The 26,869-nt window shown below is 49.0% G+C and overlaps 1 protein-coding gene across 4 annotated transcripts; it reads right to left on the bottom strand.

The window, feature by feature from the left end:
• Nucleotides 1-915: 915 nt before the first annotated feature.
• ZNF839 (zinc finger protein 839) lies at nt 916-25,150 on the bottom strand. 4 transcript variants are annotated; one of them, XM_024231461.3, is made up of 8 exons: nt 24,830-25,148; nt 17,954-18,856; nt 11,696-11,920; nt 8,900-8,992; nt 7,708-7,857; nt 4,341-4,478; nt 4,071-4,200; nt 916-1,960 (listed from the first exon to the last, which is right to left on the bottom strand). In XM_024231461.3, the coding sequence occupies exons 1-8, from the start codon at nt 25,115-25,117 to the stop codon at nt 1,023-1,025; spliced, it is 2,865 nt and encodes a 954-aa protein (XP_024087229.3). In that variant the 5' UTR covers nt 25,118-25,148; the 3' UTR covers nt 916-1,022. The 4 variants fall into 4 exon arrangements, with proteins under 4 accessions (XP_024087229.3, XP_054386551.2, XP_024087230.3 ...); XM_054530576.2 differs by lacking the exon at nt 24,830-25,148 and adding an exon at nt 19,136-24,823; XM_024231462.3 differs by lacking the exon at nt 7,708-7,857 and having other exon boundaries at nt 24,830-25,149.
• Nucleotides 25,151-26,869: the final 1,719 nt, after the last annotated feature.

The following is a 26,869-nucleotide window of genomic DNA, read 5'->3' as shown; positions in this document are numbered from 1 at the left end:
ATCCCAGCACTTTGGGATGCTGAGGCGGGTGGATCACCTGAGGTCAGGAGTTCGAGACCAGCCTGACCAACATGGAGAAACCCCGTCTCTACTAAAAATACAAAATGATCCAAGTGTGATGGCGTATGCCTGTAACCTCAGCTACTTGGGAGGCTGAGGCAGGAGAATTGCTTGAACCTGGTGATGGAGGTTGCAGTGAGCCAAGATCGAGCCATTGCACTCCAGCCTGGGCAACAAGACCGAAACTCCATCTCAAAAAAAAAAAAAAAAAAAAAAATCATTGGCCAGGTGCAGTGGCTCATGCCTGTACTGTAATCCCAGCACTTTGGGAGGCTGAGGTGGGTGGATTGCCTGAGCTCAAGAGTTCGAGACCACCCTGGGCAACATAGTGAAACTAAATCTACTAAAATCTACTAAAATACAAAAAAAAAATTAGCCGGCCGTGGTGGCGTGCTCCTGTAGTCCCAGCTACTCAGGAGGCTGAGGCACGAGAATCGCTTGAGCCCAGGCGGCAGAGGTTGCAGTGAGCCGAGATCACGCCACTGCACTCCAGCTTGGGCTACAGAGTGAGACTTGGTCTCGAAAATAATTAATTTAATTTAATTTAAAAAGTCATGCAAGTAGAAATGACTTTTTTCCCCTTCTATCAATAAAATGCTGCCCAGAATGACTAGCTTATTTTCTTTTTAATTGAACCGAAAAGAAGCTTCTAGTATGGAGCAAGTCTGGTGGAAAAGCAGCATATCTCCCAGGAAAGAAGGGAAATGGAGCAGGGCCAATCATCAGGTGACAGTGTAGTGCTACTCATCACCATCATGAAAAACTCATGAGCGTCAGACGCGCTACAGGGATTCCTGATCAGGTAACATCTGCTATTATTATGACAAGCTCCATAGAAAAATGTAGACAGCAGGGTAGAAAGACATTATTCTTTATAAATAAAAGGTTCATCTGTGCAATATTCACATTAGAAAAATATACATTGCTTGCCATAGACTTTCTCTGGATAAAATCAGACAAATCTAGGATCTGACTCCACTTCGCTGTGAGGGCTCTGGCTCCACGGTGACGAGCGACTCCACAGCTTCTAGAGGAACTCCTTCTGGTGGGCCCATCTGCAGGGCACGCCCCTCTGCATCAGTCACCATGACAATGTCCTCCTCCTGAGACACTATTGTCCCTGGAGGGGACAAGATAAGCCCATCGGAAGTCTGAATGAAAATCTGCTTCTGTCCCTGAGACAGTAACTCATGGCTCCCATTGGAAATTTCAAAAGCCATGGCTTCGCCGACAGCAACCACGCTCTCCAGTTCTCTCTGGCCAGAGTGCACGTCCATCCCACAGGGGAACCGGTTCAAGTCCCCCGAAAGGCTTCTGAGATGCCCTTCAGTCAACAGTGATCCATGTGGGCCAGGCTGAGGCCCTGGCTTGGGCACAGTCCTGTAGGCACAGTCCACTGCCACGCTATCCACAGACAAAATTTTCTCAAGCGGAGGGGCTGCAATCTCTGTAGGCAGGACGCTGCTGGGGCTGGGCTGCTGGTGGTTCAGGTGGAAGTCACAAACCTTGCCGAGGTGTCCTGCCTCTGCATGTCCAGGCCCCCCAGGCGGCAGGGACTCTGCTCCACCACCAGATGACAAAGTGCTGCAGAAACCCGGGCTCCTCAGGCTGTCCCAGGTGTCCTGGTCTGAAGAGTGTTCCAAAGCATTCTCTCCAGGAAACGCTGCCACCTGTGCCTGGGTCAGCCTCCCAGGCTCTCCTGACCGAGCATAAAGAGGCAGCCCACTGACATCCCGGGATGAGAGAGCAGCACCTATAGACCCACTCCTGGCTTCTAAGTTAGCCAGTGCCTGAAGCTGCGGGCCCGCCTGGAACACGCTCCCATTGCCACCAGAAACCGTCGTTGTATGGCTTTCTTCAGAACGGGGAGAGACAGTCACATTTACTGGAGGGGAAAAACCTAAACATTTTGAGAAACAGGTGAACATGGCATGTACTGTGTCATGGCCCACTCACTGCACTCACCACCCAAAACCAACTAGGCCAAGTCACCTGCCCTGCAGAAAAGTCAAAGCATCGATGCTCCTTGCTCCTTGGGATTGGTAGCAATTTTAAAAAATACGTCTCTATTCTCTATTCACAAAGACAGATTTTGTATTAAAAATACGCTCTAAGAGCCATTCGACAGTGTGCTTTTTTTTTTTTTTTTTTTGAGATGGAGTCTCGCTCTGTCACCCAGGCTGGAGTGCAGTGGCACAATTTCAGCTCACTGCAGCCTCCACCTCCTGGGTTCAAGCAATTCTCCTGCCTCAGCCTCCTGATAGCTGGGATTACAGGCGTGTGCCACCATGCCCAGCTAATTTTTGTATTTTTAGTAGAGACAGGGTTTTACCATGTAGGTCAGGCTGGTCTCAAACTCCTCACCTTGTGATCCACCCAACTCAGCCTCCCAAAGTGCTGGGATTACAGGCATGAGCCACCACACCCAGCAACAGTGATTTTATGCCAACACTGAATGAATGATTGGTGGTTCTTCATCAGAGTGAGCTGGAGAATCGCCCAAAGAGGCCTTTCCAAATACTCATATCCACACCCTCCCAACAACCCTATCGGCAGACCTGGAATTCCCAGAGGTCCAGGCCCCTGTATTTCACAATAACCTCCCCAGGTAATTCCCACACATGCCCCAATTAAGAATCACCATCAGGCTGGGCACGGTGGCTGCTCACGCCTGTAATCCTAGCACTTTGGGAGGCTGAGGCGGGCAGATCATTTGAGGTCAGCAGTTCAAGATCAGCCTGGCCAACATGGGGAAACCCTGTCTCTACTAAAAATACAAAAATTAGCCAGATGTGGTGGTGGACGCCTGTAATCCCAGCTACTCAAGAGGCTGAGGCAGGAGAATTGCTTGAGCCTGGGAGGCAGAGGTTGCAGTGAGCAGAGATCACGCCATTGCACTCCAGCCTGGGTGACAGAGAGAGACTCCGTCTCAAAAAAAAAAAAAAAAAAAAGTCTGGCGTAGTGGCTCACGCCTGTAATCCCAGCACTTTGGGAGGCCGAGGTGGGCAGATCACCTGCGGTCAGGAGTTTCAGACCAGCCTGACCAAAATTATAAAACCCCATCTCTATAAAAATACAAAAAAAAATTAGCCGGGCATGATGGCGGGTGCCTGTAATCCCAGCTACTGGGGAGGCTGAGTCGGGAGAATTGCTTGAACCCAGGAGGTAGAGGTTGCAGTGAGCCGAGATTGTGCCACTGCACTCCAGCCTGGGCGACAAAGTGTGACTCCTGTCTCAAAAAAAAATTTATATATATAATTTTTAAGTGCCTAGTTGATAGGTTCTGGCTAGAGCCAGAATAAAAGCCAGAACCTATCTTGTTTTCAAATGTTAAATCTCAGCTGGCATGTCCAGCGAAGTCTCGTGAAAGCCAAGCCGTAGATGGATGTGTCGTTGGGACGCATCGCAGCCTAACCTCTTGGGACCCTCCTGGTATAGCCTGCTTACCACCACTTGGTGGTTCTCCTTTTGTTTTTGTGTTTTTTTGAGATGGAGTCTCACTCTGTCACCCAGGCTGGAGTGCAGTGGTGCCATCTCGGCTCACTGCAACCTCCTGCCTCCCAGGTTCAAGCAATTCTCATGCCTCAGCCTCCGAAGTAGCTGGGATTACAGGCACACGCCACCACGCCCAGCTAGTTTTTTTGTATTTTTAGTAGAGACGGGGTTTTGCTATGTTGGCCAGGCTGGTCTCGAACTCCCGACGTCAGGTGATCCGCCCGCCTCAGCCTCCCAAAGTGCTGGGATTATAGGCGTGAGCCACTGCACCTGGCCTGTGGCTCTCCATTTTAACAAAGCACTCTAGAAAACCCTGAAGACCCCAAGACTCGCAGGGAATGAATCTGGAATGATAGAACACTGGGAGGCTGGAATGAAACTTGAGAAACCAGAGGGTCCCCTTAAATCCAGCACAGGTCACCCAACCTGAAAAGTGGCAATCCTGGGAACATCTGTGCATGTCAGCAGGGCTGCCAGGCCATGGATACACCCCACAAACAGCATTTTACCCTCACCAGTGGCCAAAGCATGCAAGGGCCTGGGCTTCTCCCGGCCTCTGCTGTTGGCAGCAAGAGATTCAGTGGTATCGTTGGACAGGGCTTCTCTTCTGGGCCTTTTCACCAACGCCAGTCCCTCCTCCGCAGCCTGTGAAGAGAAGACCCAATCAGCTAGAATAGGAAGAAACAGGCAAACCTGTACCTCCTCTTCCTGGTGTGAATGGAAGAAGCCAAACCACGCTAATTCACCGTGCACAGTCACCTGGCACCCACTTCAGCTGTGCCCACCTCATGTTCCCTCTTCTCACTGCCGGCTCCCTCTGGCTGCTCCCCATCCATGTCTCGGCTGAGGTGCTCGGGTCCAAGGTTGTCTGGGTGTATTTCTTTCTTCTGTAGGAATTCTGTGATTCCTAATGACTCAGCAACCTCAAAAGAAATGGGCCAAGAGAATAAACTTCACCCAAACAGCACACACCCCTAGAAGCACATTCACATGCAAGAATTAAACGACTTCATAGAATTAAATCTACAAAGTTCCTCACCTACTGTGAGATACTATCTCAACAATGAGAAAGATGAAGATCAATATAATGTTAGATGGACTAGCTGATGATAAAAATGGATTATAAAAACTAGAAGGTTCTATGTGAGCACAATTTAGAGGACTCCTCCTTTTTTTTTTTTTTTTTTCTGAGACAGTCTTGCTCTGTCGCTCAGGATGGAGTGCAGTGGCATGATCTTGGCTCACTGCAACCTCCGCCTCCCAGATTCAAGTGATTCTCCTGCTTTAGCCGCCTGAGTAGCTGGGATTACAGGCATGTACCACCACGCCTGGCTAATTTTTGTATTTTTAGTAGAGACAGAGTTTCACCATGTTGGCCAGGCTGGTCTTGAACTCCTGGCCTCAAGTGATCCGCCCGCCTCAGCCTCCCAAAGTGTTGGGATTACAGGCGTGAGCCACCGTGCTCAGCCCAGAACAGTCTTTACAAAACATTTAAAACACTCTCTTTAACGCTATCACAAGCTTAATAATGTTAGCTGATACCACGGTAACTTTCTTTCCCACTATCCCTCCTTTACTGACTTCTCACTGGTCTCTTCAGAAAAACGATCCCGCCCATCCCACACCCAGATCTCCCTCCCCAGCTGGTAAAAAGGCATGGGTTTGGGGGCCTGAGCTGGATCCCAGCTTCTCTGCCCACGGCCTGGGCGATCTTGGTGAGCCACCATCTCCTGAGTCTCCCTTGTCCATCTCCCTGACTTATCCAGACAAGAGATTACAGCTACCTGGAAAGGCTTTTGTGAAGAAGAGATTTGACTCCATGTGCAATGCCTATGTAAAACACCAGATGTGAAAGTGTTAAGAGACAGCTGTTATCATTTCTACATGGATGTTATAAAGAGAACCCCACAGAGCATGAGATGGGGGTGAGCACAGCAGGAAGGGCGGCAGAACAAGGTTAAAGGAGAAAACGGGCCATATGGGTTCTGCGCAGACCAACCTGGATGGTGTCCCCTCACAAACTGAGCCACTGTCATGCTACCAAGAGGCGATGGCACAGTCTGAGCTGCTTAAAAAGCCGGATTCTGTAGGGCATGTACAGTGTGTGTGTGCGCCGAGTTCTGCTTCACAGCAGGATGATACCCACACTTGCTAAACTCAAGAGTTTAAAAAACACACAGGTGACTGCTGTGGAGGGCATCTACATGAGGCTTAGCAAAAACCTTTTACATTTTCATCATATATAATTCAGAAAATAAGGCAGGGCATGGTGGCTTATGCCTGTAATCCCAGCACTTTGGAAGGCTGAGGTGGGTGGATCACTTGAGGTCAGGAGTTCGAGACCAGCCTGGCCAATACAGTGAAACCCTGTCTCTACTAAAAATACAAAAATTAGCTGGGCATGGTTGTGCACACCTGCAGTCCCAGCTACTCGGGAGGCTGAGGTGGGAGAATCGCTTGAACCCAGGAGGGGAGATTGCAGTGAGCCAAGATGGCACCATTGCACTCAAGCCTGGGTGACAGCGAGACTCTGTCTCAAAAAAACAAAAACACCCAAAAAAATCCAATGTAGCTAAAGGCAATTTGATAGTAACAATGACACTGAAATGAGAATTGTGTCGGAACCACCACAAATAAAAATGAATGGCCCCTACATAATCTATCCCCAAAAACCCACATAAGGAAGAAAACAGGGCCGGGCGTGGTGGTTCATGCCTGTAATCCCAGCACTTTGGGAGGCCAAGAAGGGAGGATCACTTGAGCCCTGGAGTTCAAGACCAGAGTGGACAACATAGCGAGACCCCTTCTCTATGAAAAATTTAAAAATTAGCTGGGCATGGTGACACAGCTGTAGCTACTCAGGAGGCTTATGTGGGGGGATTGTTTGGGACCGGGAGGTTGAGGCTGCGGTGAGCTGTGATTGTGCCACTGCATTGCAGTCTGGGAGACAGAGGGAAACCCTGTTTCAAAACAAAAAAAAAAAGAAGAAAATGATACCTGAGGTTTTAACTCTGATCATCAGTGAGTGGGAAGATTATGGTGTTTTCCATTTTCTTTTAGCTTATCTTCATTTTTGAGTTTTCTGGAAAAGCATTTATTGCTTTAAGAAAAAAAAGGCCGGGCGTGGTGGCTCATGCTTGTAATCCCAGCACTTTGGGAGGCCGAGGTGGGTGGATCACAAGGTCAGGAGATCGAGACCATCCTAACATGGTGAAACCCCGTCTCTACTAAAAATACAAAAAACTAGCTGGGCATCTTGGTGGGCGCCTGTAGTCCCAGCTACTCCGGAGGCTGAGGCAGGACAATGGCGTGAACCTGGGAGGCGGAGCTTGCAGTGAGCCGAGATCGTGCCACTGCACTCCAGCCTGGGCAACAGAGTGAGACTCCGTCTCAAAAAAAAAGAAAAAAAAAAAACTGGGGACCGGGTGTGGTGGCTCACACCTGTAATGCTAGCACTTTGGGAGGCTGAGGCAGGCAGACTGCCTGAGCTCAGGAGTTCGAGACCAGCCTGGGCAACACGGTGAGACCCTGTCTCTACTAAAATACAAAAAATCAGCCGGGCGTGGTGGCGTGCGCCTCTAATCCCAGCTACTTGGGAGGCAGAGGCAGGAGAATTGCTTGAACCTGGGAGGCGGCGGTTACAGTGAGCTGAGATCACACCACTGCACTCTAGCCTGGGCGACAGAGCAAGACTCCATCTCCCAAAAAAAAACAAAAAGAAAAAAAATTTTCACTTGATGGGAAAAAGCTAAAATGAAGTCGAATAGGAAAATGTCATTACTAAAACATTCTCCTTCATACATGGAGTTATTTTTTGAGACAGAGTCTCTGTCACCCAGGCTGGAGGGCAATGGTGCAATCTCAGCTCACTGCAACCTCCGCCTCCTAGGTTCAAACGATTCTTGTGCCTCAGCTTCCTGAATAACTGGAATTAGAGGCATGTGCCACCATGCCCAGCTAATTTTTGTATTTTTAGTAGAGACTTACTTTTGTCATGTTGGCTAGGCTGGTCTCAAACTCCTGACCTCAAGTGATCCACCTGCCTCAGTCTCCCAAAGCACTGGGACTACAAGCATAAGCCACTGCACCTGGCCCCTCTTTCTTCTGGCTAACTCTATGAGCAAAACTCTTTCTGCCATGGGAGATTGTTACCTTATCATTGTTTATTTCCAGGGTCTCCTGGGAACACAGACCAGAACTACTGAGGTAATCTTGGCACATTTTCTTAACCATTTTATGCAATTCTTCAAATTCCTTATATATAGCTGGGAAAAAAGGCTTTGCTAGATGATCTTTTTCAACCTTCGTGAAGATAAAGACCAAAAAAAAAGTTTAAACTCGAGGCACTGATATGGAAAATACAGAAGAAAATCTAAACAAAGTTTCGGTTCCTTAACCCCTCAGCAGCCCTCAGTGGTGTGTGTTTCCTTCAGTCCCCGGTGAGCACCTACTGTGTACCCCACATGGTCCAGACAAGCCAGGACGGCCATGGGAGAAGCAGCCCAAGAAACAAACAAGCCTTGGGTGGGGGCCATGTAGGGCACGGGTGAGCTCCTGGACAGGGTGGGAAGGGAAGGCAGAAAGGCCCTGAGCCCCGGCTGGACTGTCAGCTCCGGAGGCAGTGTGGGGCACAGGCAGCCTGGGCTGCAGCCTCAGAGTGGGCTCAGAGGGAGCAGAGCCCCGGGCAGAAGAGGCCAGCTGGGGCGAGTGGGCTCCAGGAGAGCCTAGGATGGCCATTATTTGTGGCTGCCACTTCCATTCCTCCCGTACCAAGTTAAAAGTCAAGGGAGTGAACAGGCACCTGCCCGAGACACCCAGCTACCCAGGCAGCGGCCCCCACACCAGGCACGGTGTGTGACCAGCAGGCTCACTTCAGCTGTCCTGGAAAAGGAAAACGATTCCAAATGGCCTGGCTCTTTCCGAAACAACTATGAGCTGGGCACGGTAGCTCACACCTATAATCCCATCACTTTGGGAGGCCGAGGCAGGAGGATTATTTGAGGCCAGGAGTTTGAGACCAGCCTGGGCAACAAAGCTAGATCCCATCCCTACAAAAAAAAGTTTTTTAAATAAATTAAAAATTAGCCGGGTATGATGGTGCATGCCTGTAGTCCCAGCTACTTGGAAGGCTGAGGTGGAAGGATTGCTGGAGCCCAGCAGTTTGAGGCTGCAGAGAGCTATGATGGCGCCACTGCACTCTAGCTGGGTGACAGAGCAAGACCCTGTCTCAAAAATAAAATTAACAACTATGCAGGCTATTCAAAAATAATTAATAAATAATAATATTATTTCTAAATAACTTCTAATCATCTCGCTATCATTTAGAAACACTAAGAGTACTCACCTTCATCAGAAGAAACTCATACACAGTCACAACCTGAGCCAGCTGAGGTAGAGCCAATTCCACCAGATCCTCCCGGTCACACTGCTGGAGGAACTACCAAGGGAAAGCGTTTCATGCCTTTGAATGTCCCGCAAGAATTTCCCAATAGCCAACAAGTTGGTGCAATATACAACATAAAAAAACAGAAAGTTCTCCAAAAATTTCAGTGACCAAGTAACTAAACATTCTGCTTTATTAACTATTTCACTTGTTTGCTCCTTAATGAAGTACTATGATCCATTCTGGGTCCCCCATGACAAGCTCTGGGCACTGTCCCGGGCACAGGCCCTGGAATAAGGACATGGTGATAAGGAGATATGTATCCTGCCCTCCAGGACTCACCCAGGCTGTGCCGCATGCTCAGGTGAGGGGGCAGCACAGCTGGAGGCGGCGCCTGGAGACGGGCAGGCCAGAAGGCTGAAAGGCAACCCAGGCCCAGGCTGAGAGGGGCCAAAGGGTTTGGATTCCCTTCTCCAGGCAGCTGTGGAGAGAGGTTTTAGGAAGGTGCCTCGGGTGGTGGTGCAGAGGATGGGGCAGGGCTGGAAGCCTGGCAGGCAGTCAAGACTACCCGCAAAGTACAGGCAAGAAAAGATGAGGACTCAGGTAAGGAGAGGGATGTGGGTGGCAGGGGAGGGAGATGAGGGGAGGGCACAGCCCTCCAGGCTTAGCGACCACAGGACATGGGGAGGGGTGAGTGAAGGAGAAAGTCAAGAATGGCTCTGGGTTCCCAGCTTGAGCCTGGGGTAGGCGAAGCGGCCCCTGACAATGCAGGGGTGGACAGAAAGCCAGCCTGTGGGCCCTGCTCAGACATGAAAGGCAGAGGGGTTCACAGGACAGTCAGGTGGAGATGTTTCAATGAAGAGATCTGAGGCACCACAGAAGTCTGAACAGGAAGCGTGGGAGTCTGTAGAGGGAAGAAGGCCTGGGAAACCAGGAGGACGGTGAGATCCCCAGGGAAGCAATAAAGTGAGGGGGAAGCTGAGGAAGTCCTAGAAACAGGGAGTCTTCCAAGGTCCAGGGAGGTCACAAGATCAGTGCTTAGAAGGCCAGATGCAGTGGCTCACGCCTGTAATCCCTGCAATTTGGGAGGCCAAGCCAGGAGGATTACTTCAGGCTAGGAGTTCGAGACCAGCTTGGACGACATGAGACCCTGTCTCTAAAAAAATTAAAAACTAGCTGGGTGTAGGGGTGTGCGCCTGTGGGCCCAGCTACTCGGGAGGCTGATGCAGGAAGATCAATTGAGCCTGGGAGGTGGAGGCTGCAGTGAGCCATGATTGAGCCACTGCACTCCTGGGTGACAGAATGAGACCCTCTCTCAAAAAAAAAAAAAAACAAAAAAAACACATCGGCATTTAGGGAGAGAGCAAGAGATTGAGTAGGAGCTGCAAAGGCCTGGAAGGGCTGGAAGGGCTTCAGAGGAGGGCCACAGATGCTCGCAAAACAAGCAGAAAAGCTACAGAAAAATCTTTTCACTGTCAGACAAAAATGTTTAATTAAGACTTTCAAAAACCTTTTGAAAGAAGTGACCAGCTGACTTTCAACTCCACAGGAAGTGGGAGAAGGTGGGAATATGGGATATTACCTTTTCATGGACTGACCTAAATTCTGTATGAGCTTAATAACAGCAGACAGGGAAACTCCACAATTTTCTGCTTAACACTTAGGTTCAACTGACAGTTTTTTTTGTTTTGTTTTTTTGAGACGAAGTCTCGTTGTTGTCCCCCAGGCTGGAGTGCAATGGCATGATCTTGGCTCACTGCAACCTCCGCCTCCTGGGTTCAAGCGATTCTCCTCCCTCAGCCTCCCCAGTGGCTGGGATTACAGGCGCCTGCCACCATGCCCAGCTAATTTTTGTATTTTTAGTAGAGACGGGGTTTCACTATGTTGGTCAGGCTGGTCTTGAACTCCTGACTTCAGGTGATCCGCCTGCCTCGGCCTCCCAAAGTGCTGGGATTACAGGCGTGAGCCACCGTGCCCGGCCTCAACTGACAGTTTTGGCAGATGACTGGTTTGACTGTCCTGTTTCTCCCCTAAGAGCAGAGCCCTGTCTATCTTGTGCACACTGTCCCCTCCATCCCTAGAACAGGGGACTGACACTTGATGGACACCCAGTAAATGTATAAATTAATATCCATTTCTGGAGAAATTATCATCTGTAAGTCAAGAATGGTTCTGAAGGCCGGGCATGGTGGCTCATGCCTGTAATCCCAGCACTTTGGGAGGCCGAGGTGGGCGGATCACGAGGTCAGAAGTTTGACATCAGCCTGACCAACAAGGTGAAACCCTATTTCTACTAAAAATACAAAAATTAGCTGGGTGTGGTTGGCAGGTGCCTGTAATCCAAGCTACCCAGGAGGCTAAGGAAGGAGAATCGCTTGAACCCGGGAGGTGGAGGAGCGCAGTGAGCCGGGATGGCACCACTCCAGCCTGGGTGACAGTGTGAGACTCTGTCTAAAAAAAGAATGGTCTTGAAAACCACTTCCGTTGTTTTCTAAACTGCTTCCATATAAACACAGGTTATAATTATTCCAAAACTTATCAAGTAAAGCAGCTTTTGGAGCTACACCAAAGGCCGTATAGTCACTTTAAACAGGTAAGAGTATGAATTAGTTCAGATATTACTGTCCTTGGCATCATCACACACTTAATGCAATGACATTTCAGGTGAACTGTTTAGGTGATTCAGAAACTGATAGTAAATTGCCACATTCATGCTAAAGACACGGGTTTCAGGCGCAGGGTTTAAGAGTGAGGTACCTCCTTGAGCCTGGCTTTGCTTGGCGACACCCTCTGCTCCCCTGCCGCAGCAGGGCCACCAGGTAGCTGAGCGGCTCTTCTCTGCTGGAGGACAGCTGTGCAGGACTCTGCAGGGGTCTCTGAGCATGTGCGTCTTCTAGGTCCTTGGTATCTCTCTGATCCCAAAAGAGCTCCATTTTCTGGTTCAGATGGCAATGTCTCTTCAACGTCTACAGACTGACCATTCTAGACAGTGTGGCACACCCAAAAGTAAAATAAAACAAGCATGCTTTATATACCCCATAAAAACCTTTCAGTGGCCGGGTGCCGTGGCTCACGCCTGAAATCCCAGCACTTTGGGACCCCAAGGCGGGTGGATCGTTTGAGGTTAGGAGTTTGAGACCAACCTGGCCAGCATGGTGAAACCCCATCTCTACTAAGAATACAAAAAATTAGCCAGGCGTGGTGGCGCGTGCCTGTAGCCCTGGCTACTTGGGAGGCTGAAGCAGGAGAATCACCTGAACCTGGGAGGCGGAGATTGCAGTGAGCCAAGATGGCGCCACTGCACTCCAGCCTGGGTGACAGAGTGAAACTCTGTCTCAAAAAAAAAAAAAAAAAAGAAAAAAAAAAACCTGTTTGTTTAAATTTTGGATTTGGAGGTACACGTGCAGGTTTGTTACATGGGTATACTGTATCATGCTGAGGCACAAGTAGTGAACACAGTACCCCACAGGCAGTTTTTCAACTCTTGCTGCCCTCCCTCCTTTCCTGCCATGAAAGCCTTAAAGCAGAAAAATGTCAAGTCAAAAGCAATGAACTTGCTAAATTATTTCTTCTTCACATAATCAAGACATATTAACTACAATCAATGCATCTTAAATGTTCCCAACAAAATATCACTTTTGGACACAGGATCAATATTAGCTAGGTAGGCTGGGTGCAGTGGCTCACCCCTGTAATCCCAGCACTTTGGGAGGCCAAGGCAGGAGGATCACTTGAGCCCACAAGTTGGAGACCAGCCTGGGCAATATAGTGAGACTCCATCTCTACAAAAAAAAATTAAGTTAAAAAAAAAATTGGCCAGGCACAGTGGCTCATGCCTGTAATCTCAGCACTTTGGGAGGCCGAGGCAAAAGGACTGCTTGAGCCCAGAAGTTTGAGACCAGCCTCTACAACATGGTAAAACCCTATCTCTACAAACATACGAAAACTAGCCAGGCCTGGTGGTGTGTTCTGTAATCCCAGCTACTTGGGAGGCTGAAGTGGGAGGACTCCTTGAGCCCAGGAGGTTGAGGCTGCAGTGAGCCATGATTACACCACTGCACTCCAGCCCGGGCAACAGAGCAAGTGACCTGATACACACACACACACACACACACACACACACACAAATTAGCCAGGCATGGTGGTGCTCGAGAGTTGGGAGGATCACTTGAGCCCTGGAGATTGAAGCAGCAGTGAACCATGGTTGCACCACTGTGACAGAGTAAGACCCTGTCTCCAAAAAAAAAAAATCTATATCTATATCTATATCTATATCTATATCTATATCTTAGCTAGCCTGTGTAAATCTGGGGTAGCAAACTGTAATCCTGGGATGTTGACCAAAATGAAACAAAAGACTTCTCTGGAGCTGGGCGCGGTGGCTCACGCCTGTAATGCCAGCACTTTGGGAGGCCGAGACGGGTGGATCACCTGAGGTCAGGAGTTCAAGACCAGCCTGGACAACATGGTGAAACCCCATCTCTACTAAAAAATACAAAAAAATAGCTGGGCGTGGTGGCAAGAGCCTGTAATTCCAGCTACTTGGGAGGCTAAGGCAGGAGAATCACTTGAACCTGGGACGCGGATGTTACATTGAGCTGAGAGCGTGCCACGGCACTCCAGCCTGGGTGACAAGAGGGAAACTCTGTCTCAAAAAAAAAAAAAAAAAAAAAAAAAAGATTTCTCTGATGTGACTGTCATCTTAAAACCTGACCTGAATTTTGTTCCTAATTCATTACTTATCCATGACTTTTTAAACTTTTAAATTATTTTACTGGATAGATTTAAAATACCATAAAATTCATCCTTTGAAAGTATATAATTCAGTGGATATAAAATATTTGTGAAATTCTGTAACCATCACCACTATCTAATTCCAACACAGTTTCACCAGCTCAGAAACTGTACCCCTTAGCAGTCACTCCTCCTTCCTCCCTCCCGACAGGCCCTGGTAGCCACCAGTCTACTTTCTGTCTCCATGCATCTACATGGCTTTTGAAGAGAACCCTAGATCTGGCCTTGTCCTCATGTCCTATTTCCTCATTCCCTGACAATTCCCTCCTCTGAAAATAGGAATAATAATGTAGAAAAATAAAATAAAGGCCAGGTGTGCCCGATGGCTCATGCCTGTAATCCCAGCACTCTGGGAGGCCGAGGCGGGTGGATCACCTGAGGTCAGGAGTTTGAGACCAGCCTAGACAACATGGTGAAACTCTGTCTCTACTAAAATTACAAAAATTGTCCAGGTGTGGTGGTGCATGCCTAAAGGCTGAGGCAGAAGAATCACTGGAACCCAGGAGGTGGAGGTTGCAGTGAGCTGAAATCGCACCACTGCACTCCAGCCAGGGCAACAGAGTGAGACTCTATCCCCAAAAAAAAAGAGCGGGGAGCAGTGGCTCATGCCTGTAATGCCAGCACTTTTGGGGACTGAGGCAGGTGGATTGCCTGAGGTCAGGAGTTTGAGACTAGCCTGGCCAACATAGTAAAACCCCGTCTCTACTAAAAATACAAAAACTTAGCTGGGCAGGGTGGCAGATGCTTGTAATCTCAGCTACTAGGGAGGCTGAGGCAGAAGAATCCCTTGAATCCAAGAGGCAGAAGTTGCAGTGAGTCGAGATCATGCCATTGCACTCCAGCCTGGGCAACAAGAGCAAACCTCCGTCTCAAAAAATAATAATAAAAATAAAAAAAGAATTATAATAGAATACTAAATACTACAAACTACTGAACAACATGAATAACCTAAATGAAATGGACAAATTCCTACGTACACAAAACCTGCCAAAACTAAATCACAAAGAAGTAGAAAATCTGAGGCCGGGCGCAATGGCTCACGCCTGTAATCCTAGCACTTTGGGAGGCCGAGGCAGGCAGATCACCTGAGCTCAGGAGTTCAAGACTAGCCTGGCCAACGTGGTAAAACCCTGTCTCTACTAAAAATACAAAAAATTAGCTGGGCATGACGGCGGGCACCTGTAATCCCAGCTACTCGGGAGGCTGAGGCAGGAGAATCGCTTGAACCCAGGAGATGGAGGTTGCAGTGAGCTGATATTATGCCATTGCACTCCAGCCTGGGCGACAGAGCAAAACTTTGTCTCAGAAAAAAAAATGGAAAGAAAGAAGTAAAAGTATCTCTATTTGCAGATATGATCTTATATGTAGAAATGCCTAAAGATTACACACACACACACACACACACACACAATAATAGAATTAATAAATGAGGCCAGGTGCAGTGGCTCATGCCTATAATCCCAGCATTTTGGGAGGCTGAGGTGGGCAGATCACTTGAGGCCAGAAATTGGACACCAGCCTGGCCAATACGGCGAAACCCTGTCTCTACTAAAAGTACAAAAATTAGCCAGGCATGGTAGCACATGCCTGTAATTCCAGCTACTAAAAAGGATGAGGCAGGAGAATTGCTTGAAACAAGGGGGCAGAGGTTGCAGAGCTTAGATCACACCACTGCACTCCAGCCTGGGCAACAGAGTCAGACTGAAAAAAAAAAAAAGTAGATACACAAAATCAGCTGCATTTCTAAACACCAACAATGAACAATTTGAAAAGAAAATAAAGAAAATAATTCCACTTAAAATCTAGCAATTCCACTTCTGGATATATACGCAAAGAAATTGGGCCGGGCGTGGTGGCTCACGTCTGTAATCCCAGCACTTTGGGCAGCCAAGGCGGGTGGATCACAAGGTCAAGAGATTGAGACCATCCTGGCTAACATAGTGAAACCCCATCTCTACTAAAAATACAAAAACTTAGCTGGGCGTGGTGGCTCGCACCTGTAGTCCCAGCTACTCGGGAGGCTGAGGCAGGAGAACGACTTGAACCCGGGAGGCAGAGGTTACAGTAAACTGAGATCGCGCCACTACACTCCAGCCTGGTGACAGAGCGAGACTCCATCTCAAAAAAAAAAAAAAAAAAAAAAATAGAAAGCAGGGTCTCAAAGATGTAATTGAACATCCTTGTTCATAGCAGCATCATTCACAATAGCCAGAAGGTGAAAGCAACCCAAGTGCCCATTGACAGATGAATAAGCAACATGAGGTATGTACACACGGGGAGATATTACTCAGTCTTACAGAGGGAGGACATTCTGACACTTGCTACAACATAAACCTTGGATATCGTGCAAAGTGAAATAAGCCAGCCACAGAAAGAAGAATATCCTGTGACTCCACTTCTACAAGGAAATTAGAGTAGTCAAAATCATAGAAGACAGAAAGTAGAATAGTGGCTGCCAGGGTTGGGGGAAAAGGGAATGGAGAGTTGGTGTTTACAGGGACAGAGTTTTCGGTTTTTGTTTCTTTTTCACTTAGCCCAACGTGAAGCTCGGAGTTTTAGTTTTAGAAGATGAAAAGAGTTCTGGAGATGTGTGGGGGTGATGGTTGCGCAACACTGTGAATGTATTTAATACCCCTGAACCACACACTTAAATATGGTTAAGATGGTAAATGTCATGCTATGTGTATTTTACTACTATATATGTGTGTGTGTACATATATATATATAATATATATATATATATTTTTTTTTGAGATGGAGTTTCGCTGTTGTTGCCCAGGCCCAGGCTGGAGTGCAATGGCACGATCTCGGCTCACTGCAACCTCTGCCTCACAAGTTCAAGCGAATCTCCTGCCTCAGCCTCTCAAGTAGTTGGGATTACAGGCATGTGCTACCATATCCAGCTTATTTTGTATTTTTAATAGAGATGGGGTTTCATCATGTTGGCCAGGCTGGTCTCGAACTCGTCACCTCAGGTGATCCACCCGCCTCAGCCTCCCAAAGTGCTGGGATTACAGGTGTGAGCCACTGCATCTGGCTCAATAAAATATTTTAGAAAAAAATTTTTGATGTGATAATGCAAATTCATAGCGACTCACACCTACTTTATTGGGAGTTTCAGAAGCGGCAGAAGGGGGAGAGGACACGCTAAGCAGCCAGGGGCTGTTGACACTCCAGAGGCACCCCTGGGGACTCCTTTTCTCAACAACACCCTCTGTAATGGCAGCGTCAGCCAAGAGCCCACTGCCACTGGTTTTACTGACCAAACCTAGAGCTGACGGATGCATTCCCATCAGACGTGCTCACTAAATCATGCTGGCACACAGAAGACACACATCTCCTGGCCTGTTTGGCAGCAGTGCAGACAACGTGGGGGTCTCAGATCCTCCACTAGAATGATTCTGGTCCCGCTTGAGCCTTCGCCTGAATCCCCATCAGACACCGTAAAGGTCAGTGTAAGGATGATGAGCAGGCAGGGGCAGGGATTGGGACTGATTTGGTTTGAATCTGTGTCCCCACCAAATCTCATGTTGAAGTGTAATCTCCAAAGTTAGAGGTGGGACCTGGTGGGAGGTGACTGCTGGATCATGGGGGCAGAACCCTCATGGCTGGTTTAGCATGACAGTGAGTTAGTTCTCATGATATCTGGTTGTTTAAAAGTGTATGGTAGCCGGACGTGGTGGCTCACACCTGTACTCTCAGCATTTTGGGAGGCTGAGGCAGGCGGATCACCTGAGGTCAGAAGTTCAAGACCAGCCTGGCCAACATAGTGAAACCCCATCTCTACCAAGAATACAAAAATTAGCCAGGCATGGTGGCGGGCGCCTGTAATCCCAGCTACTTGAGAGGCTGAGGCAGGAGAATCACTTGAACTGGGGAGGTGGATGTTGCAGTGAGCCAAGATCAGGCCACTGTGCTCCAGCCTGGATGACAGAGCAAGGATCCATCTCAAAAATATAAATGAGTGTGTGGCCCCTCCCCTGCCCCTTGTTCCTGCTGTGGCCGTATGAGGCGCCTGCTCCCACTCTGCCTTCACCGTGACTGTTTCCCGAGGCCTTCCCAGAAGCTGAGCAGATGCCAGCACCATGCTTCCTGTACAGTCTGTGGAACCGTGAGCCAACTAAACCTCTTTTCTTTATAAAATACCTGGTCGCAGGTATTTCTTTATAGCACTCCGAGAATGGCCAAATAAAAAGACACATACCCAGACAGAAACATTACCTGCAGGCCACTGCATGCTGACTCCGTCACCAAGCAGGAGCGGGCCCCTCCCTCACATGGAGCCGCTGGCGTGGACAGCCCCGGGGAGGTCAGGCTGAGTGTCTTTTCCTCCGTGCACCCCCGGACAGTGCTTCCATTGGCTTTCTCAGACAGCACCATCTCAGGGTCCAGCTGGCCATGGCCTGGGTTAAGTTTAAAATGTCGGGCCAGTCCCCCCTTCCCTATATACGACTTTTCACAAGTCTGACACTTAAAGCTTTTGGGCCTCAGGGAGCAGCTCGATAAGTCAAAGAGCGCGTGCCTCTCCCTCTGATCTTCGTCTTCTTCCACACAGAGTTCTGAATAATCATCAGAATCTGACAGATGACCATCCGCCAAATCCTCTGTTTTTATGAACTTATAATCTTTAGCTTTATACTTGGGAGGTCGAGATACCCGTCCAGAACGTGTCTTTACTTTTAACGATTTTTTTAGTTTCTCAGTATGTCTGGTATGCAAGTTAGAAATAAATGGATGTGCTGAACTGGATGAAAGAGATGTTACTGTCAGCGGGTCAGAGGCAGACAAACAGGTCAACATGGAGCCCTGTTCATTTGGAGCCTTGGGGGCTGGGACTCTCTTTGCAGGGACCACCTGGAGGGCTGGCAGTGGTCTCTGTACAAACCCCTGAGCAGGAGGTTGGCGTAAGTCACTTAGGAAGCAGGACTGTGGCTCGGTTCTCACAAGCGGCTGTACCCTGAGCAGCTGAGGGCTGGCGATATGGAGCCCCACCAGGCAGGAGTTCCCCCGGGGCAGCTGGCTCTTTCTTGCAGTTTGGGGCTGGATTGTGGTCGGTAGGGGCATTGGCCTTTCCTGACCTTTCATTTCTCCAGATGTTACCTTGACACAAATGGCTTCTAGTTGCTTACGTACAGAAAGACAAGAAAGAGAAAAGAAGCATTGTGCTTATCAACATGTCTGCAATTTCACTCTCATCATAAACCCATTATTGACATTTGTTCTAAATTACATCTTACATATAAAAATTGATGTAATGTGTTTGTACTAAGGTGGTATTTTCCAGACCTTTCTGACCAGAGACCACAGTGATATAAGCTGGGCTTGGTGGCTCACACCTGTAATCCCAGCACTTTGGGAGGCCAAGGCAGGCCGATTACTTGAGGTCAGGAGTTCGAGACCAACCTGGCCAACATGGTGAAACCCCATCTCTACTAAAAATACAAAAATGAGCTGGGCGTGGTGATGCACTCCTGTAGTCCCAGCTACTCAGGAGGCTGAGGCATGAGAATCGCTTGAACCTGGGAGGAGGTTGCAGTGAGCTAAGATCGCACCACTGCACTCCAGCCTGGGCAACAGAGTGAGACTCCATCTGAAAAAAACAAAAACAAAAACAGAGACCACAATGATACATTTTACATTATGACCTAGTACACGTGTATATAAATATCTGTATACATAAATAAAATAAAAAGTTGATGGAACTACTTACCATTCTTATATGAATGCCTGCTGATTGTACCTATTCTACATCACTTTTTTTTTTTTTTCTCCAAGATTAGGGTCTCACTCTGTCACCCAGGCTAGAGTGCAGTGGCACAATCTCAGTTCACTGTAACCTCTGCCTCCCGGTTTGAGCAATTCTCTCATCTCAGCCTCCCGAGTAGCTGCCACCACACCCAGCTAATTTTTGTATTTTTTGGTAGAGACGGGTTTCACCATGTTGGCCAGGCTGGTCTCAAACTCCTGACGTCAAGTGATTGATCCACCTGCCTTGGCCTCCCGAAGTGCTGGGATTTCCGGCGAGACACCACGCCTAGCCCTATTCTACATCACTTTTTAAAAAATACTAGTCATAATCCACTAAGTTGATTTCATGACCAGTTAAGAGATAAGAGCCTTCTTAACAGTTTTACCCATGTGAGGTTCTTCTTTTTCTTTTGAGACGGACCCTTGCTCTGTCGCCCAGGCTGGAGTGGAGCAACACTATCTCGGCTCACTGCAACCTCCGCCTCGCGAGTTCAAGCAATTTTCCTGCCTCAGCCTCCCAAGTATCTGGGATTACAGGCGCGTACCACCATGCCCCAGCTAATTTTTGTATTTTTAGTAGAGACAGGGTTTCACCATTCAGGCTGGTCTCAAACTCCTGACCTCTGGCGATCCACCCGCCTCAGCCTCCCAAAGTGCTGGGATTACAGGAGTGAGCCACCACACCTGGCTGGTTTTTTGTTTGTTTTTTTGAGATGGAGTCTCGTTCTGTCGCCCAGGCTGGAGTGCCACCGCAACCTCCACCTCCCAGGTTCAAACGATTCTCCTGCCTCAGCCTACTGAATAGCTGGGATCACAGGTGTGTGCCACCATGACCAGCTAATTTTTTTTTTTTAAGATGGAGTCTCGCTCTGTCGTCCAGGCTGGAATGCAGTGGCGCTATCTCAGCTCAGTGCAACCTCTGCCTCCCAGGTTCAAGCGATTCTCCTGCCTCAGCCTCCTGAGTAGCTCGGATTACAGGCGCCTGCCACCACGCCCGGCTAATTTTTGTGTTTTTAGTAGAGACGGGGTTTCACCATGTTGGTCAGGGTGGTCTCAAACTCCTGACCTCATGATCTGTCCGCCTCAGCCTCCCAAAGTGCTGAGATTACAGGCATAAACCACCGTGCCTGGCGTTACCCATGTGTTTTTGCTTGGAGTTTTTAGTACTCTAAAAGCAGACGTAATTCATAATGTGGGCCCATGTTTTTAAAAGTTTTTAATGAAACTCTGGAAGCCACAACAAAGCCATAAGGAACAATGTTATCCAGCTTCCTACTGCCCAACCTGCATGCCTGTTTCTTCACCCTGTCCTGAATGTGCTGTTTAGCATTCTTATGCTTTTTAAAAATTTATATGGCATACGCAGATATTTCTAAAAATATATAGTTCAGTTCTGAAATGTTTTTAAACTTTATATAAATGATATCATCTCCTGCAACTTGAAAGGGCTTTTCTGGGTTTCTTTACTTCATTTTGCTTCGTGAATTTTATCCACATTAACATGGGTGGGTCTCAGGGATTCATTTTCTCTGCAGTATGAGTACACCAGTCTCCTAGTGATGGACAGGTGGTTTCCAACCTTCTGTTCCTAAGTTCTGCTCTGAATCTTCACGATGTTTGTGTGTACATGTGTGACTTTCTCCAGGGGCATGTACCTAGGCATAGGGCTGAGTATCTTCAACAACTTTCTACAAATATATCTAACAAAATTTCAAATACATGTGCTTTTTGACCCAGTAATTCCATTTCCTGGATTCTATAAAAAAAACACACAGGTGGCCACAAAGATGTTCTGTTCTACGAAGTTCAAGGCAGCACTGTCTATAATAGCAAAACACCTACCAAAGGGGAGAACTACCTTCAATAACATCCCACAAATATTTATGAGCACTGACCGCGTGCCAGAAACACTGTTACAGGTGTCAGGGAAACAGCTGTCTTACAGCTTAGGGGAGAAGGACGGGGAAGCAAAAGAAACAAGGCTCCCGCCCTCACAGAGCAGAAATAATGAGCATTTTCCTCCAGGGAGAAAAAGAGGCAAACCTCATCATCCAGAGCACAATTTCCCAACCAACATTTCAGAACATAATCCTTTGACATGGGTGGCTGGAGGATGCCCAGCAGCATCTCTGCCTCTACCCACTAGATGCCAGTAGTGATCCCGAGTCCTGACAATGAAGACATTGCCAAGTGCCCCCTGTGGGGCAAAACTGCCCTTGGCTGAGAATCACTTATTTGGGACCACCAACTGGCCCTCTTTGGACTCAGCCTTCTGGTGTGACCCTCAAACAGTGGAGCATCAACAAAAATGGCACACAGGACAGAATAAAGATCCTCACTGAGATCAAGCTGGAGTGTGTCTCTCGTCTGTCTCTTGTTATACTAGTACAAATAGCAGAGGTCAGCCAACACTTTGAATGAAGAATTGTAGAGAGCTGGCACCATAGCCCTGGGAGTCCCCGACTCCTGGGCTACTTGTGAATCAAATGACAACGAGATTGACTGTGCATATCCTTCAAGAACCCCATCTCTTTCATTTTACTGCCAGTCACACCTGTAATCCCAGTGCTTTGGGATGCTGAGGCGGGAGGATTGCTTGAGGCCAGGAGTTCAGGGCCAGCCTGGGCAACATAGTGGGACCGTCTCTACAGAACATTTTTAAATTAGCCAGGCATGATGGTGCATGCATGTAGCCCCAGCTACTTGGGAGGCTGAGGTGGGAGGATCATTTGAGCCTGGGAGTTCAAGGCTGTAGTGAGCCGAGATCAGTCCAGCCTGGGTGAGAAAGAAAGACCCTGTCTCAACAAAACCCCAAAACAAAAACAGAATACATATACATACATACACTAAAACCCTACTGTTTGAGGATAACCACAGCGGCAAAGCCAGACTAATAATGTATTTATCCTCTATCCTGACTGGCTTACCCTGTGGGTATTATGCTTGATACTTTGTTATGTTTAGTTAATTCAGCTAATGTTAACTAAGTATTTCTGGGTGGAATACATACACAGGAGCCAAGTCCTAGCCTCACCCTTGAGATGGGGGCGGTTTCCCCTGCCATGCCTCAGTCCCTGCAGACCTGCTGAATCGGATCTCCTGGGGTGAGGCCCCAAGATCTGCCCTTTCAAAAGCTCCACTGATGATTCTGAAGGCAGACAAGCTTCCCTAAGGAATGCAGACAGGTGAGGCAGACAGGAAAAATGTCATCATGGTACAACAGGTGCAATCAAGAGGCAGGAACGGCCCAGAGGTGGCGGGCTGCCCAGAAGCAGTGATCTCTGAGGGGCATTTTGAAGGCTGGGAATTTTTGCCAAGTAAAAAAGGGCACACATCCATGTGTAAATGCACGGATGCATGAAAAGGGGCACAGCATGTTGGATGGAACTGGAAATTTCTGTGGGGTGGGGAAGAGGGAGGATGGGGAGAGACAGCGGCCTCCATCTGACCCAAGTGTGTCCATTGGTCTGTGCTTCTGATCCACACCACCCCCCACAGCGAACACTCGGCCTTCTGCTGTGGTTCTTGAAATGCATCCCCAACCGCCCCAGAACCTGCCTCTCCCCTTCTGCATTTTCAACTCAGATGCACCCTTTCAAATCTAGTTCAGATACCACTTCTTCAACAAAGCTGCTTCTGATCTCCTCAGCGAGGAACAATCTCCCTTTCTCTAAATACATTCAGTTCTTTTTCACTATCTTTAGCTTTCTGGCCTTGATTAGAAGTTATCTGGGTCTTGTTTTATCTCCTGTTAGTTCATAAACTACTGAGGGGCAAAGTACGCATCCAGTTTGCCTTTGTGGCCTCCATGATACAGCTGGGGCTGAAAGAGTATTAGTGGAATGTGCTGCAAAGGTACATTATTGCAGGTAGAATTTATATCGTCTCCATTAGATTAGCTACAAAATACAATCCCATCATGCTGCCTAAGCTTGATGAAGTTTGCTTTTGCTTTACGAAAAATATGTTATTTTTGGATTCCAAACCCAAAAAGCTGTGGCCATATTCAGCAAGGTATGGTGAGGAGTACAGGGGCTAGGGAGAGCAGCCACACCTGAGGGACCTTAGGCAAAGCCACACAACCTCCCTGAGCTTGTTTCCCACCTGCAAAATGCCGGTGCAAAAACACTGCTGAAAACTAAGCGGCCCAGCACAGTGCCTGGCCCAGAGCAGAGGCTTTGCAGATGGCCGCCCCCAGATAGCATCTTGCAGCCTTCTGACCCAGACCAAAGTCCAAAAAGGTTGAGTTACCCAAGGTCACACCTCTAGATAGTGATAGTGTGGCATCTGGACAGAATCACACTCGTCTTCCTAAACCTTAGCAAGACAACTCTCCAGTCTTGGTGATTAACTGGATACAACCCTAAGCAGCTAACATCAGTCAAAAAAACTCACGAGTGAAGGTTCCTGATTCTATTCCCTAACCCGTTTCTTCTAGTGGAAAAAGCTCTCTTCTTTTGAAAATTTTGGGGTAAGACTAATTTTGTTTACAACCCCAGCGCTGAAATGGGATGGAATTTTACAGATGACCGTGTAGGCCCTCTGGCTTCAGGCGCTATGCTACACCTTCCGGAATTGGGCGACCATCTTCTAGTTATCACTCCCCTAGCAACCAAAAGGTGTGTGGCCCAGGAAATAAACCCACTGGAAAAGGACGTTTTGTAGTATACAGAGTACTTTCACATATTCCAAACATTGTGTATCAGGCACTGTGCTGGGTACTGCGGTTACAAATCTGTCACTATCACCCAGGATGTTAAGTCCTGCAGCGAATTAGTGTATTGTGCTTAACTTTGTTCCAAGCCTGGGCCTTGGCACCTTACAACTGAAAAGCTAAGTTGGTTCCTTTTAATTCATTCATGTTTCAGCTCCAGTGTCTGGCCTACGGGACCACCCACTCTAAAGCAGCCCACGTCAATCCCAGAACCTGCCTTATGTTCGTTCTTCATCAAGTGTGTTCAAGGCTTCACCTCCTGCACATAGTGGGGAGTGCTGGGAACACGGTCTCTAAGTGCTCCACAAAGGCTGAACGAGCGGTGAAAGGCCTTTAAAAAGAGCTAGGGAGCACGCAAAAGCCCCCAGCAGGGCTCTGAAGGCAGAGAAGGCACGAGGGCGTTCCAGGCACAGGGCCCAGCGTGAGCAACCGCTCCTAGAGTGAGGCTCCTGGGGTGAAAATGCCAGGGTGGTGACAAGTGGGGGCCGAACGCCGTCCCTAAGAAGCTCAACCTGGGGACGCCCTGAGTCTTAACGCGGGCGGATACTGGCCTCCCCGGACGAGCAGCTAGCCCCGCCGCGGGGCGTCGGCCCCCTTCGGGCCTCAGTTTCCCCACGTCCCTCCCGACGCCTCACCTGGGGCGGGAGCAGGCGCGGCAGGCGCGGGGGCTCGGTGCCCCGGCCCCGCTGCAGGGCGGCCTGTTGGGCCGCGTCCCGCAGCCGCCGCGCCGCGTCCTGCAGCACGAAGGGGGGCGGCGGCGGCGGCGGCTGCGCCTTCGTCACCTGCTCCAGGACCTGCCGCAGCTGCTCGGGGCCCAGCGGGGCCACACGTGCGACGCTGCCGCTCTGGCCCGGAGGAGCCGGGCCACCGCCGCCGCCACCAACCTCGCTGCCGCCCCCAGCCTCCGGCTCCGCATCCGCCATGGCGGCCGAGGCGGGGACTCGAACCTGGGTCGCTCAGCGACGGCGTCTCCAATGTACGTCACCCAGGAGAGGGGCGGGCTACGAGTGCCTCGCAGGCCAAGACACCTCGGAAGGCGACCGTGTCTGGCCGGGAAAGTCGTGGAGTGCCCCGCCCCAGCCGACAACCGCCGCGGCTCATAGGGCTGATCAGCAGAGCGGACCCCCCTTATTTTCCTTGCCTGTCACGGATGTGTTTAAGACTCACCTTCTCCGGGAGCTGTCCCGGATCTCCCAGGGGGAGGTCTTCGGGGTTCCAGAGCCCCTGGCCCAAAAGTTACCACACTATCCAAGTGTTCTGACGTCATCATGCATCCGAATCAGCGGAGGATGCTGTCTGGAGATGCAGAGTCCTGTGCCCACCCCTAAACATTTGGATTTGTACATCTGAGAGGGGACTACAGTTTGAATTGTTAACGAGAGTGTTTCCCAACCCCCAAATTTTTGCCTTGTCACCCTAGCTTCTCTCTACCCACCCACCCAGATTGGGTGCACCTTGAAGGGAGAGATGACATATTACGCAATCGGTGCCCAGCACAGGCCCTGCCCAGAACACAACGCACGCTCAGGGCATGAATGATGGATGGATGAATATGAATAAACGAATGAATGAACGAATGAATGAACCCACCCTCTCTCTATCCATCCAGCTCCACTGCCCCATCTTCCTCAGCCTGATCGCCTCTCCTTCTTACGGTTGAGGCTCTGTGCGCCCTCCGAATCTTGTAGCTGCAGGTGTGTATACACGTCCCAGCTCCTTTCCCCAGGGAAAGCAGGTGGTCCACTGGTCAACAAACCCTTATTGAGCACCTGGTGGGTGAATCGCTATTTCCGCCCTGGGGGGTATACAGTCTAGGTGCCGAGAAGGAGGAAACTGGCATTTGCAGCACAGTATGATGAGCGCTGAAGCCGGTAAAGTAAGGCTGGCGGCCTGGGTGGCGTCAGAGAAGGTTCTGAAAGATCGCCATCATCCTCATCAATACTCAAATTGCATTCACGATGATCCCTTCCGTGTTATTTTTTAATGGTGAATTTTATATTATGGGTATCATCACAATTTTTTTTTTTTTTTTGAGACAAGATCTCACTCTGTCACCCAGGCTGGAGTGCAGTGGCACGATCTTGGCTCACTGCAACCTCCACCGCCTGGGTTCATGCGGTTTTCCTGCCTCAGCCTCTTGAGTAGCTGGGATTACAAGCGTCCGCCACCATGCCTGGCTAATTTTTGTATTTTTAGTAGAGACGGGGTTTCATCATGTTGGTCAGGCTGGTCTTGAAATCCTGACCTCAGGTGATCCGCCCGCGTCGGCCTTCCCAAGTGCTGAGATTACAGGTGTGAGCCACCACACCCGACCAGATTTCAGGAATTCACATGCCTTCTGCTCAAAATAATTTTCATGCCACCGTGGCATATTCTAAACCCCTTCAAGCTCAGGAAACTCGAGGGCAGCAACCTCCACCGATTCCTCCATGCTGTGTCCCTGCATCTAACAACGTGCCTGGCACGACTGTTAAAAGATGTGATATCCATCGTGTGTACAGGTGTCTATTTTAAGTGTCAGCTGCCCCAGGCTCTCCTAACTTTGCTTATAATAGCAGCAGCGCCATCGGCTGGCATTTATTGAGAACTTTTACTACACCCTGGGCACGTACCAAGGTCTGTAGATTTTGAGCGGCTTCTTATTTAGGTCAGAGCTAGTAGCTGTTTCCACTGTA

This window comes from Pongo abelii, chromosome 15 (assembly GCF_028885655.2).
Source record: "Pongo abelii isolate AG06213 chromosome 15, NHGRI_mPonAbe1-v2.0_pri, whole genome shotgun sequence".
Lineage (NCBI taxonomy): Eukaryota > Metazoa > Chordata > Mammalia > Primates > Hominidae > Pongo > Pongo abelii.
The sequence above is the reverse complement of the archived record's forward strand: the minus strand, read 5'-3'. Positions and strand labels throughout refer to the sequence as shown.

Coding starts and splice junctions, on each gene's coding strand:
- ZNF839 (XM_024231461.3), bottom strand. CDS start 25,117: ATGGCGGATGCGGAGCCGGAGGCTGGGGGCGGCAGCGAGGTTGGTGGC. Junction 8,993..11,695: donor GCAAAGCCAGGCTCAAGGAG/GTACCTCACTCT, acceptor TTCCCTTGGTAG/TTCCTCCAGCAGTGTGACCG. Junction 1,961..4,070: donor CTTGCATGCTTTGGCCACTG/GTGAGGGTAAAA, acceptor CAAAATGTTTAG/GTTTTTCCCCTCCAGTAAAT.